Here is a 13,214-nt window from a genome sequence, read left to right on the forward strand (position 1 = left end):
GAGTTTATAGTTTTTCAGTAGGGCATATTTTAGTGATGCACATATTCCTCCTGACGGAGTTTGTTGTTGTTTTTCAGTGGGACATGCTTTAGTGATACACACCGCTAGTACGTTTAGCATGAAAACAGTCACAGGTTGTCTCTCCTTCGAATCTACGTATCGAACCATCCACTTATCTAGCATAGCACAACAAACCGTGGAGCATATATTTAATATATATAAAAATTTAGAACATGCACCACAAACTGCAGGCAACTGGAATGTTCTCTTTTAAAACTTATGTATTAGATATTTTTGTTTATTTTATGTAATGTCCATTTGGAATAGCGTTGTGTAAATACTTTTTTTCAGGAAACAGGTTTGGAAACTCAGATGTCCGAATTTTCCACGTGTCCTTAAACGCACCGTGCATTCGTGGCTCGTGGATTTTTGAGAGTGCGGGAAAACACTCTCAAAAATCCGTGTGTGCGCGGAAGGTGATTCGTGTGTTAGACGATCCACGCATGCGTAGGTAACAATGTGTACGTACTTTCTAAAGAACTGCACACGAAAAATCGTTTTTAAGCATTTGTAAAATGTGTTTTATGTGCAGTTTGTACAGCACGAATTTGTGAACAGCATGACACACGCACACACAAAAGGCTTTATACGTGCAGATAGCGCAGCACGCATTTCTGATCCTCATGACACACACACACAAATCGCTTGTTACAGACAAAACGTTAAACACGCATTTGTAACATTTTTGATAGTATTTTATCTCCATACATCTTCGGCTCTACTAATTCATTCAAGAGTGTTAAAAAATTGCCAAATTTAGGAGAACACTTTCCTGTTAGCTTAGAAAGAGTTAATCATTATCCCCTTAAGATTCAAAAGCGACAGCTTCTTAATCTCTAGCTGGTTGTTGACCTACCAGAGCGCTTGTCTCTGATGACCAGGTTCCTCCCCTGCTTTAGGATGATGCTCAGGAGATATCTTTGGAACACAATGTGTGCTTGGCCGTCAGAACATGGTGTTACAACCTGCTGAGGAGAACCAGTCATATTTATATACGTTCTCATATCAGAGGCTTAGCTTAATAGGTACAACAGTCCGGTCAGTACTCACAGAAGCTTCTGAAGGATCTTGCAAATGTTCGTCAGAAAGGTCACCTGTTTCACTGGACATCTACTTGAAAAAAGGATGTAATAAAGATTGTGGAAACACTTTGCAGAGTATAGTTAAGCTAAGATGCCTAGATGTGTGTACTACTCATCACATGGTGGCTTCAGAAAGCATTCAGTTCACCTTCACTTCTACACCTTTTATTTTTTGTATATTTAATTTTAATTTGCCATCCACACTCAACAGCCCATAATGGCACATGTTTTTAGAAATGTTTTTCCATTTACAAACTACTGAGAACTTTTGTTGTCGGACACTAGTCATGTTCATCCTGACCACTTTAATTATCCTTGAGCTGTGTCTAGAACTTGACTAGAGATATAATTTAGAAAGACACAACTCCTGTATATAAGGTCCCACAATTCACATTGCAGGACAGGACAAAAAGCAGACTATGAAGAAACACTCTGTAGACATCTGTCACAAAACTGAAGACAAAGATATAAAACTATTTCTAAAGCTCTGAATGTAACACAGTACCCTCAGTAACTAAAATGGAAAAGGTTTGGAACCATTAGGTTTCTTCAGCCAAACTGGTCACTTTAACAGAGCTTCAGAAGTCCTTTGCAGAGATGAGAGGGCTGCCTTTAAGGACAACATCTCAGCAGCTTGGCATCACACAGGCCTTTATGGTACAGTACAGTGACTAGATGAAGCCAGTTTGAGCAAAAGCCATGGCAGGCCACTTGGATTTTGAGGATTCTGATGCTCTAGTCTGATGAGACAAAAGCTGAAGTGTTTTGGCAGCACTTTGTCTGAAATATACCACTTATCACTTGGCTAGTACCTTACCCAATAAGACTCAAAGCTGTAACCGTTGCCAAAAGGGCATCTGCAAAGTCGGAGTGTGACTGCTTTGCAAATCAGAGATTTCAGTCTTTGACTTTCACTAAATTAGCAAAAATTTCTAAAATAAAATGTTTTCAATTTGTTGTTGTGGATTACTGAGTGTAAACTGCTCAATAAAAATGGCAATTTTATCCTTTTCAAGTTAAATCTACAAATCGGTAAAGTATGCAAAAAGGCAAGGAATCCAACTACTTAAAAAAAAACAACACTGTATTTATGGCTTTACTCTAATGTTCATGACTATAGACAATGAGTTTAGGGACAATGCATCTATAGTACTGAGTGTGTATTGCTCACAGCAGTAAGAAGTGTCAAGTGTAAGGCAAAGTGAGATGTTATCATTCTCTTGGTGTTCTTGTAGAGCTCTACCTCCCACACTGTATCACTAACTAGTAACAAGTTATCTAAGAGGTATCAAGGCAAAACAGGATATGAAAGCCTATTCCCAGGGGTATAAAAAGTCAGATCCTTGGTGGTCACTTTACATTTAACACCAACCTTAGGATACAGTATGCTGCGCTAGCAGCCTGAACATTTAATGTCACAATGGGTAGTTGATATATAAGATATTCAGAATATGTGGTGTCTATATACAAGTACTACAGGGATGGTGTGTACTCAAAAAAAGGAAGATCACTATCATACAAGTCACCATATTAAATTCTAGCACCTCTTAGCCTGTAAAAAACCAAACCTCATTATTTGACTTTGAAAGGATACAACTATTCAAATGGGACCTATGTTAAAAGACATGCTACTGACACTTACTGTGGTTTTGCTTCATAGAATATTTGTAACAAGCTATTTGTTTTACCTTTAAAAGTTTGCACAACCTCCCTTTGACCTATTATCCTGATTCTGGTGACCGAACAATAACCTCTATGATATTTGTGCACAAGAGTGGGCTGAATTGGATTTATATCTGTGCGATTTATCATTTGACATCTGATTACAAATTCCAAACAACATAAGTCTACAGTGCATACACACTTCAAATAAAAACAGGTTCTTCTGTCTGTACCTAAATACACTTGTAATAAAACTGACCTCATCTATTTCTTCAAGGGCCTCTTCAGTGTGGGCATCTTCCATGAAGAACTGACAGTAGGCTTCCTGGTCTGGGTCATCTGAGTCGGTCGTCCAGGTCGCATTGACATACTCTTCGCTGGGAGTGTCACAGGCAGAATCCAGTGAGATGCCATCTGCACTCTCCAAAGGAGTACCCAGAGTATCCAGAGTCACATATGTTCTATCTGCAGGAGCGACTCGTCTGACTACTGGCGAAGTCCTTTTTTCAAATGACGGCTTTCTCTGTTCAAACGCTGTGGTCCTCTTTTCTATGTAGGGGCTCACTTGGTCTCGCAGTGAGCTTGCTCTGCTAAGTGCCGCAGCAACAGTACCTGAACGTATCCTGTCAACTGGAGGGACTTCACTGGTGCTCTCCTTTTCACCAGAGAGACTCTCTCTCTCTACAAGGTCTGGTGTTGGTGAAGGAATGGGGTCAAAAGTAAATTTAGGTACATTCCTCTTGGCTCTTTTAATCACTTTTGCATAGAGGATTTCTTCGGGAGAGATCACCTTGTTCTCCAAGCCTGAAATTATCTTATCATCAATTCGCTCATCAAGGCTCAAAGACTCCACTGGTGAATTTATTCTATTCAAAGCTGCAGCTTTGTAATCTGTAGTATCCTTGAGCGTAGATTCTGAGAATGAATTGTTCAGTTGGTCAGTGACAGGTGGCATATCACTGACTGAGTCACTTGTAAAAGTGTCAGTATCACTCACATCAGGAGACGGATAAGGGAACACGGCATTAGAAGCAGTAGAATACGCTTCACCTGGCTCCAACCTGAGATCCGGCACAGAAAGACTGCGCCGATTGGGCCGATTTCTCCCCTGCTTGGCAAGCGCCTTCTTACCTGGCTTCTTCATTATAGCCAACTTAGTTTTCTGGCGCAAATTTTCCAAGAAGTTCTTTTTCCTGGTCTCCATTTTTAATGATGCCTTTTAAATTAACATAAAAACAACAGCAAAATCAAGATCATTTTTTGCTACATTTGTACATAGTAACACAAGACAACAGGTAGAGTAGATGCAATCCATGGAAATGATATAAATAGTCAAATACAAGATAAAAAAGTACAATTTGTAGCCTCTGGTGGACAGTTATACAGAGACATAGATATGTAGGCCACGCTGACAAGTGGCATTTTCAGTATATACATTCACATCACATTTCCAGTCTTACACTCAACCTGACACAATTACACTGACAGGCTCACACACAGTTTAATCTTTTAGGATCTATTATTGTACTTACTGTCCTTGCCAGAACCTTAAGATGTAGTAACACAGTGGCAGATTGAGTGCTTCAGAGGACTTATCAGTATACACTGTCAATATTAAAGACATCTCTATTGTTTGTCTACCATGTGAATTAGTGTCACACCAAACAAACATACCTCTGCCAGTTTTTGATTTCACTTTCTACCTTATAACAATACAAATGCTACCTCTGAATAGCTAAATTAGCAGTACTTTACAAAAGCAAAGATACAAGCAAGATGCATAGTCACAGAAAATGTGACCATCACTAAGGCCTAATGTCTCATTATAGAATTATGTGTGAATAAATTACTTATACATGACTAAATTACTAAATGACCTACTAAATTTTCCAGTCTAATTCAGAAGAAGAATCATACTATACCTGTTCAATACACCTTTGCTGAACAGTCTGACAAAGCCGCACACCGAGTCAACTTTCACTTAGAACAGCAGTAAATGTTCCAATAAGCAGCTCAACCATTGTAACTATAATGAGAAAAGGACGTGTTTCTGGCAGCACAACAGTGCACCGTCCTGCTTAAAAACAAATGATCAGTGGTAGGTCAGCCTGAGTGAAACTAGCCATACCAGTCTTACAAGATGAGTTTCAACGACCATGAGAATGCTGCAGTCATATTGAGTCTTACTCAAGACTTCTGTGATGACTGGAGCCACCCACAGCAAGACTTTCCGGTATGTAGGATCAGAGCGAGAAGAACAGACAATAGATATTAAGCAAATGAAGACACCATAGTGACGCACGAAACCACTGAAGGTATAATGAAACAGTTGCTGACGGTACAATAGGATCACTAGCCTATTTTGTCAATCTGTTTATTGTTTATCTGAAAATTTCACTGTGTATTTGCATGTTGGAAGCTATTTATCTGTTTTAATACTTGCATGCTTTATGCTTCCTCTAATGCGAGTGCTCTTACAAGCTCTTAATGCCATAATCTAGCCTAAGTCTCCAATACAACTGTCCTTCTTATCTGTTTAAAACAATCCAAAAATACTGCTGATGGATTGTGCAACATGATTGAGGCATATGAAATGCTGGCTATCTGTTCGCCTTATCTCATCCCTGATCTTCACTATGGATCTGGCACTCAGTGGCTGTCTTGTCATATCAAACTCCATTTCTTTCAGACAGCCGTATATTTGTTTGCAGATGAACGTGGTTTAGCCTAAGCTCGTCAAAAGTGAAAATTTGTGTTTGCAAAGTATAAACTATAGCTTTCTGTCCACACATATAAGCTAATGCAACAGACCCACTGGTGTTCACTCTGTCACTCCTTGTCTGTGTCTGACAGTGAAGGCTATATGACAACAGATGTGTTTGAGTCTGGACCAAGTCTTGCTCAATATTTGCCGATGGCTTAAAGAAATCAGGCCCACATGAAAAAGGCCCAACTTGGCTCCAACTTGGCTCCCAGCTGAAAGGCGGGGCTGGGGCTCTGACCAGGGCAAGCCCCTATGGCAGGTGTCTTGTTGCCCTCCTTCTCACACAACTCAAACAGCCCAAAACCCTGCTTGGTGACTCTACACATGCACACTGGACCTGCTCCAGCCTTCAGTACAGCTGGTCTGACTGAGTCAGGAACATACACTTGGGGACAAAAATACTGACATGCAAGCCTTTAGACTGAATACAGCCATAAAGAGCGAGGCTACAGCTGACCTAAGACCTCCGTTGTTGCATGGCAGTGTTTAGTTTTGTTCTCCAAGCAAAGGTGGAAAATAGATTTCAAGGTTTTATTTGTAAAGTTTAGAATTCAAACATCAATTAAGTAACCAAATAGGCCTAAGAAGCTAAATTAACATGTGCAAAAGTAAACGCACATTTACTAACTTGCTTTGCATAGGTTAACTGTAACTTGCCATCAACTGCTGGGGAGTTTCTATTGCAATGCATCATATTTTGAGAGTTTTACACATTTGTTTTTGATCCCCACAAAAAGACCTAACTACAGCAGTCAGACTAATAGACATCTTGTAGGTCTATAGGCTAAAGTTAATTACTATTTCCCACGCTCCCATAACGTTAAAGAACAAGTAGCTATAACTCACCTCACAAATGAATTTTTTCTCATTTGAATGCGAAGCTCACTTAAATTAGCAACATTTAATTTGCAGTTCACTGTAAACTTGAATGTGAAATTTCCTAATATTACACTGTGCTGATAGTGCCTGCTTCTGTTCTTGTATCTAAGTAAAATTTTACAAAATGGTTTACAATGGAGTATTTTTACAGTTCTACTTCCCTCCAGATGGGACCTGAGTGCATCTTCCACCAGTCGCAGTCACACCGCACTCAGCCATTAAACCTAGGCTATATGTAATGTGTGTTTTTATAAACCCATTGTGCTGCCGTTTGCACTGTGATAGACAATGACAGTGGCCCCGGTGGACTAAGTGATTTATGAGGCCAACACAATGCATTTGCAAAGTGAAATTCAAAGATAGACATTGAGTTCAGACTGAGCATACACTGAGGTGTTTAATAAAGTTGACAGTTTGTACTGTTTGGGACTTCACAGGAGAACAAATTCTAGGTAAGAGTTGTTTACCTCATTTTATACACAATAAGAGAGATAACCTAAATTACACATTAAAAGCCAATATTTGTACTTTTGTGAAGAATACAAATTTTGTACAACAATATCTAGCATAGTATCTTAATTGTTTAATAAAAAGTTGAATATTTATTGTATGATGAAAATAAAATAACACATTCAAGGGAAATGAAATGTGAATTAACTTAAAAATCTCTTTCAATTTTGAAACAAATCATTTCATTGTTGGCAACAAAGTCCAGCTTGTGCTGCCAAACGGTCTGAGCATTCAAACCGAAAACAGCTTCTTTAGTTAGGTGAACTATCAACTACAAACACTTACCAAACACGTAGTTCTGTTTATAAAAGCCATGAAGCAAAGCAGTGTACTCTCACAGAGCAAAGTGAGGAAAGTCCTTTACAAAGGTTCAATGATTACCCTTTCCATTCACATTCATCAGCTGTGCACAATTTGGACCAAGCGAGCAAAGTGTATCACAGTGCATTCACCATGCATTTCCTTGTGTGTACTCTTTCTGAGAAGAGGCAGGTCTGGTCAGGTTTGAGAAGTGATATCTGCAATGTCTTGTTTTGTTTTTTTTTTTACTAAAATAAAAGTGGTGTAATTTTTCTTTGGGATAAGGCATTTCCTAACTGTGCATATAGATAGAGAAACTACAAAATTCCCTGATATGTTATTAAGTGCTAACATGTGTGCTCAACTATGAGGTGATGCTGCCAAGACAAGCAGACAGTTTTTGTTGTAGTCATTTATTATTGCTATGTTCACCTGCTGTATTGTACTGGATTACATTATGAATAACTATACATTATGTAAAGTATGTCTAATAATATATATGAGCATGTAGAGATTGCCCCAGGGTTTCCAAATCAATCATTTAATAAAATGTAATGTTTGCAACTTGCAGTCAAGCAGCCTCCAGCTGTGGCACTTCAGGATAACAGTCTGTCTACCCTCTGAAGCTCTTTCCTAATGCGCCGTACAATAAATACAACCTGTAATGACATCATATTCTGTATATATCGTGTGATTTGTGGGATTAAAACTGCATAGATCATTACGGGCTTATACCGAGAACTAGTATGGAGCTTATGATGAATATATACACACGATACTGTATGTCATGGTGAATGCAGAGTGATACTTCTCTCATACAGCGAACTTGTCATTCAAATGTGTGCAATCCAGCAGTGAGATTGAAGTCAGTGACATCATGTTGTTGTGGTTGTTATGAATTTAGTGGCAGAATTTTTTTTTGCTTTTGTAATGATGAAGACGAAAACAAGTTACAGCCCCTTTTCCCCCGTTTGTCTGTGTAATAACTGAGGCATCAGCCTAGTGGCAGAACAGCTTCTATGTACGTGATTTCAGCGCCTTCAGATTTTCACTTTTCTGGCTTCTACGTTTCCTAAGCCTACAGTATTCTTACTAGTTAAAGGGCATTGATATAAAATAAAATTTTGTGGAGCCAATTGAGAAAACAGGAGAATTTTTATACATAATTGTGACTGACACCAAGGAGACTGATATGGACAACTATATATGGGCCCAGGCGGGATCAGTTTTGCATTAAGGTCAGGAGCTACTTCTACCACATTTATATTTTCTGCTTAAATTCAATGAACCAATGACAGGTTAGTGAAAATTGCATGTTTTTCAGCTGAGTAACCTGCAATAACAATAGATTATTCTTCAGCGTGGGGCTGGGACCTTGGGGTTGGATGTTGGCAGTGTATTCAGCAGCTGCTGGTATACAACTAACATGAGCTAACACAATAGGAGGGAAGAAACCCCACTTCCCTTAGCCTTGTGATCATCCTTCACAAAAATGAAAATAGTGGAACTTCAACCTCACAGCATTGTTATCACAATGTCTTCATGACAAACAGTCACCATTAATAGAGAGGAAAAAAACCCAGTGGACCATCTGGAACTTAAACATATGGGAGGCTATGTTGATAATTCAATTTAGAAGAGATTACAGCAAAATTAACAAAATCACAAATATTGAGCGGTGAGTTGTCTACTTGTCAAGGGTCTAGTTTTGTAAACTTGGTTGTTTTCCACAAAAATATACTTTTCTTGAAAACGGTGATCGTACAGTACATTCAGCATGTACTCACACCCTGGTGATATATATTAAAGTCGCTATTTACACAACAAAAGGAAATGTTTGGCTCAAATGTTCAATTATACAAACAGAACAGCAAATGTTCATGGCTTTAGATATCAATTCAAGATCTGCTTTACATGACTTTACACCCTTTGTAATAATGCACAATAAAAAAAATTTAAACTGATGAAAAAAGCTGTATTCGAGTGAAATGTTAGGAAACCATAGCAACTGTACAAAACAACACAAAATAACAGCTTTGGCTTATATTACTGATGAACTGTTAGACAAACGTGAACGTGTCGATGTTCTCACCAGTTCAACTGGACAGGTTCGCATTATCTTAATTGCACATTTATATATCCTACTATTTTAAATTATTGCAATAAATTTTGTTGTGTTGCAACTGTTAACTGTATGAGCAAAATTCCTGTTTAGTTATACTTCATTCTGTCTTCATCTCCTGATCAATTGATTCAATAAATTAGACGAGGCCACTTGAGATAAAGGTCTTGTACAGCATGATTTAAAGGATAGTTCTTGCAGTGAACATCATATGTAAGGGTCCTCAGCCTGAAAGCAACACAACTTCCTCTGATTGTTTGCAACTTGCAAGCACAACAGCAACACAGCAACTACATGTAAGTGTCTGACTAGACCAGTGACTACAATAACCTAGTGCCTATTGTTTAACAATTCTCTCTGAACATCTTTCTTCTGCAAACGTCATCTGAATTGCACCAAGTACCTGATACCACCTGCTTGTGCATATAATTCAGTCCAGCTAACTGAGATTGATTTAATCTTACTCAGTTTGAGAATTTACTTTAGATATGTCCCCACGTGTATTATTACATTACATCTCAGTCTTACAAATTGAAATGGAGTTGAATAATCTATAACGATAGCTCTAAGGACCCTCGCTCTTTCTTTCGTCTCTATGTCTAACCCCTCCCTCTCTCTGACCGGCTGGTGACTGAAAGCATTTTCGGGGCTCTTTATGTCACCCATGTATCCATGCGCAAACGCTTGACTGAGGGACTCTCCCTCTCCTCAGTGCCAGCAGGGGGTCTGCCCAGCCCCAGCGGGGAGTGGAAGTCTGGCCGGTGGTCTTCCCTATCGCTGCCGTCATATGAGCTACAGGAGGAGCTGAGGCTGTCAGCAGGTGAACGTCCCAGAACTTCCTGCCGGCTGGACCCTTGCTGTGGCTGCTGAGGGGTGAAGCCAGATGGGGTGACACGCTCCCGAGGTGGTGAAATGGGCTCGGACTTGATGTTTATGCTCTGGCTGGTGCTGATGGATAAGTTGGAACCCTGAGGTAGGTGACCTCCACCACTACAGAAAAGACAAGCAGGACATTTTATGTTCAGCTCAACAAATGTGAGGTGCAACAATGTGAGAAGCCAGGAATATGTAGATGTATGATTCAGCATGATATCACAGAGCACAGTGGGTATTGCTTTTATGTGAGGGCGTCTGGAGAGTGTGTCTTTGTTAGGAAGTGTGTTACTCACACCAAAGAATTAAGAGCTGCCTGGCCCAGTTGATGCTGTTGCCATGCCGACATGGAGCCTAGTGAGAGCCCAGGAGAGCTGAAACCCTGCAGGGAAGAGATCTCTGCACTGCTGAGGGAGTACTCTGTAAAAACAAAAGCAGCCACACACAGTGAGAACTGACTCACATTTCAACTACAACACTGTGCGCCACTGAGAAAAGAGCAGAACCAACAGTGTGGAGTATAAACAGTCACAGCTGAGGCGGTTGAATTTAGTCTGAGGGGAGAGCAAAGCCAGACTCACCAGCAGGGTTGTAGGAGGTGGGCATGCCTGAGTAGACCAGGCCCTGTGGGGGTAAGCTGGGGGTGGTAACAGACACCACTGGAGTGGCCAGTGGCTGGGTAGACTGGGAGCTGCTTATCCTCTGGGTGTTCTGTAAAACACAAAAAAGACAACAAAGAAGTTGCATAAGCCCAAAATAAAGCGCATTAGAAACACCACACTCTAAAACCAAACAATTCATATATGCTCTAATAATTTAAGATGTTTAATTCAGAGCCTAGACATTATTATGTTGGTGTAAGCCTAAAGTGGTAATCAGGGATATGAGTGTAATAATACCAGCTGCCACAAGGTGGTGGTGTAGCTTCATGGTGTAGCTTCAATATCTTTCTGACTCATTATTAACAGTTGTTCTGAAAACTGCTTTATCAAGAAAGAGGCTAAAAATACAGGACAAAATCTCCAAAAGTGATGTTGTAGTTTACTGCAGGGACTTTATGCTATTTATCCAAATACAGCTAACTAAACATACTATACATATGCATATATAGAAAAAAAACTCCAGATACACTTTACACCACATCAAAAATGGATACCATGACCTTTCCATAATTGCATTAAATAATTTGTTTAATCCTTCAATTTAAAGTAGACAACTGACAAATGTAATCAGTGCAGAAATCACATGAACCGACATGCATCTGTAGACACAGCACATTATTAACCAGATTTATAAAGAATCTTCTTTGAGTTTTACTTTGTTAAATGTGAAAAGGAATTAATGCTGCAGGAGTGAGACAAATCAAAGTGAGTCTAGAGATCAGTGTTGTAATCAAATAAACAACTGTTAACTGAGATGGTGCAAAAGGATAACACAAATGACGCATTTCAATTCCATGAGTGAAGCGAGGTAGAGCACCGGTGTTGATAGTGCAGCAACTGACATGCAGTCGACATAAACACACCTACGCATGTTGGTGTGGTCATGCAGCAAACTACGCTGTGAGCTACGAAGGCACAAATTCCAACTAATCAAATGCAGGCATAGTTCAGAACAATGCTATAATAAATCCTCAGATGTAATGTAACAAACATATGTGCAGCTGCCAGTGGTTACGTTTGAAGCAGCATTGCATCATAATCTAGTTGATGGCTTCCGTGTATTGTTTCAACATTCTCCAGCCAGATGACTTCACCAAAACCAAGTATCTCACAGAATGATTTCATTTAAGATGATGTCATCTTCCCTTCCTTAAAAAATAGAAATCATTTATATTTGAACCAACACTCTGAAGCTATTCAGATTGTGTCTACAGTTTTAAAAAGTAAATACTGACTTGTTTTTATTTTTGCTCTCTCTCCTTCTTACACACATGCACGCTCACACACATTCGAACACATACGCGGACACGCTTGGTGGTATATGACTAATACTGACGTGTTGGAGATGGAGGAGCCAATTTAACAGGCTGAGGCAATTTTCACAGGCCAAACCCAAAACATGCAGTGACAATTTTTATTATTATTATTATTATTTAAATTTATTATTGCTGGCAGTTGTGAGAGCCAACCTCCGGTTTGAGCACTGCTTTTAGTCTAGCATGTGTGATTACCGGAAGCATGTTCACATGTCAGCCATTTGCCCAGGCATTTGTCAAAACTCACCAAATCCATTTCCTCCTCCTCCGACTGCCCTCAACAGAAGAAAAGAAGAGAGGCAGAGTTACAGAAAAGAAGCAGAGCGACTGTAAATCGCTCTGGAAAATAGTGCCAGCTATCTAGATTTTACAACAAAAGACAAAAGATGTCTGCAATCATTGTAAAATCGCACTCATTTTGCGTTTATAGATCCAATTTGTCCAAATCATAGATACCCAATTAACTTGTCTTTAAGTATGTGACCACAATCTTCCAATAACGTGTGGACATGAAGTTCTGAAGCCATAGTTCGTGCTATAAAGTCTGTAACTTGTCGCTAATGAAGAAAAAGCAGTCAAAGCCAGTGAAGTTAGAAGAGTACAAAAAAAATTGCTCTTGATATTAACACCCATCTGATTGTGAACATGTCACTACCATCTTCTCAAAATTATTAAAAATGACAAATGAAGTTTCTTCACTACTGGTACCAACTGTGACTATGCAGTACTTTGCATTTCAAATCCTCCCTGTGCTGAATGAGGAACCATAAGCCCGTCTTCCATCTTATCTGTGCTGTGGGACATAGTGCGACCAGGCCAGGGCTGTCTTAATACCCACACTCAATCAATAGCAGCAGGAAGACACGACAAGGGCGACAAGATATTATCTGGCTCACACCCTAGGCCCCTGATTAAGTCTTCATCTACACTCTGTCACACTGAGATGTGATTAATTTAATACCATTATGGCCTAATGACAGGCTG

General features: G+C 39.5%; 2 protein-coding genes across 10 annotated transcripts in view; both read right to left on the reverse strand.

The window, feature by feature from the left end:
* mctp2a (multiple C2 domains, transmembrane 2a) overlaps window positions 1–4,091 on the reverse strand; it is a 34,646-nt gene extending 30,555 nt beyond the window's left edge. The window contains exons 1-3 of the mRNA XM_020611193.1: window positions 3,064–4,091; window positions 1,111–1,170; window positions 917–1,025 (exon numbers count right to left, since the gene is read on the reverse strand). Of these exons, the coding sequence (XP_020466849.1) occupies window positions 917–1,025; window positions 1,111–1,170; window positions 3,064–4,008 (1,114 nt within the window). The 5' untranslated portion in view covers window positions 4,009–4,091. The remainder of the gene's footprint in view (window positions 1–916; window positions 1,026–1,110; window positions 1,171–3,063) is intronic.
* A 5,347-nt stretch (window positions 4,092–9,438) lies between these two features.
* mef2aa (myocyte enhancer factor 2aa) overlaps window positions 9,439–13,214 on the reverse strand; it is a 50,498-nt gene continuing 46,722 nt past the window's right edge. For 4 of the 9 annotated variants that reach the window (XM_020611512.1, XM_020611479.1, XM_020611519.1 and 1 more), the window contains 3 exons: window positions 10,834–10,963; window positions 10,549–10,672; window positions 9,439–10,369 (listed from right to left, as the gene is read on the reverse strand). In XM_020611512.1, the coding sequence (XP_020467168.1) occupies window positions 10,033–10,369; window positions 10,549–10,672; window positions 10,834–10,963 (591 nt within the window). In that variant the 3' untranslated portion in view covers window positions 9,439–10,032. Of the gene's footprint in view, window positions 10,370–10,548; window positions 10,673–10,833; window positions 10,964–12,477; window positions 12,502–13,214 lie in introns of all 9 variants that reach the window. The other 5 variants (XM_020611506.1, XM_020611470.1, XM_020611462.1 and 2 more) reach the window with 2 other exon arrangements.

Source organism: Monopterus albus, unplaced genomic scaffold (assembly GCF_001952655.1).
Source record: "Monopterus albus unplaced genomic scaffold, M_albus_1.0 scaffold5.1, whole genome shotgun sequence".
In the NCBI taxonomy this organism is placed as follows: domain Eukaryota; kingdom Metazoa; phylum Chordata; class Actinopteri; order Synbranchiformes; family Synbranchidae; genus Monopterus; species Monopterus albus.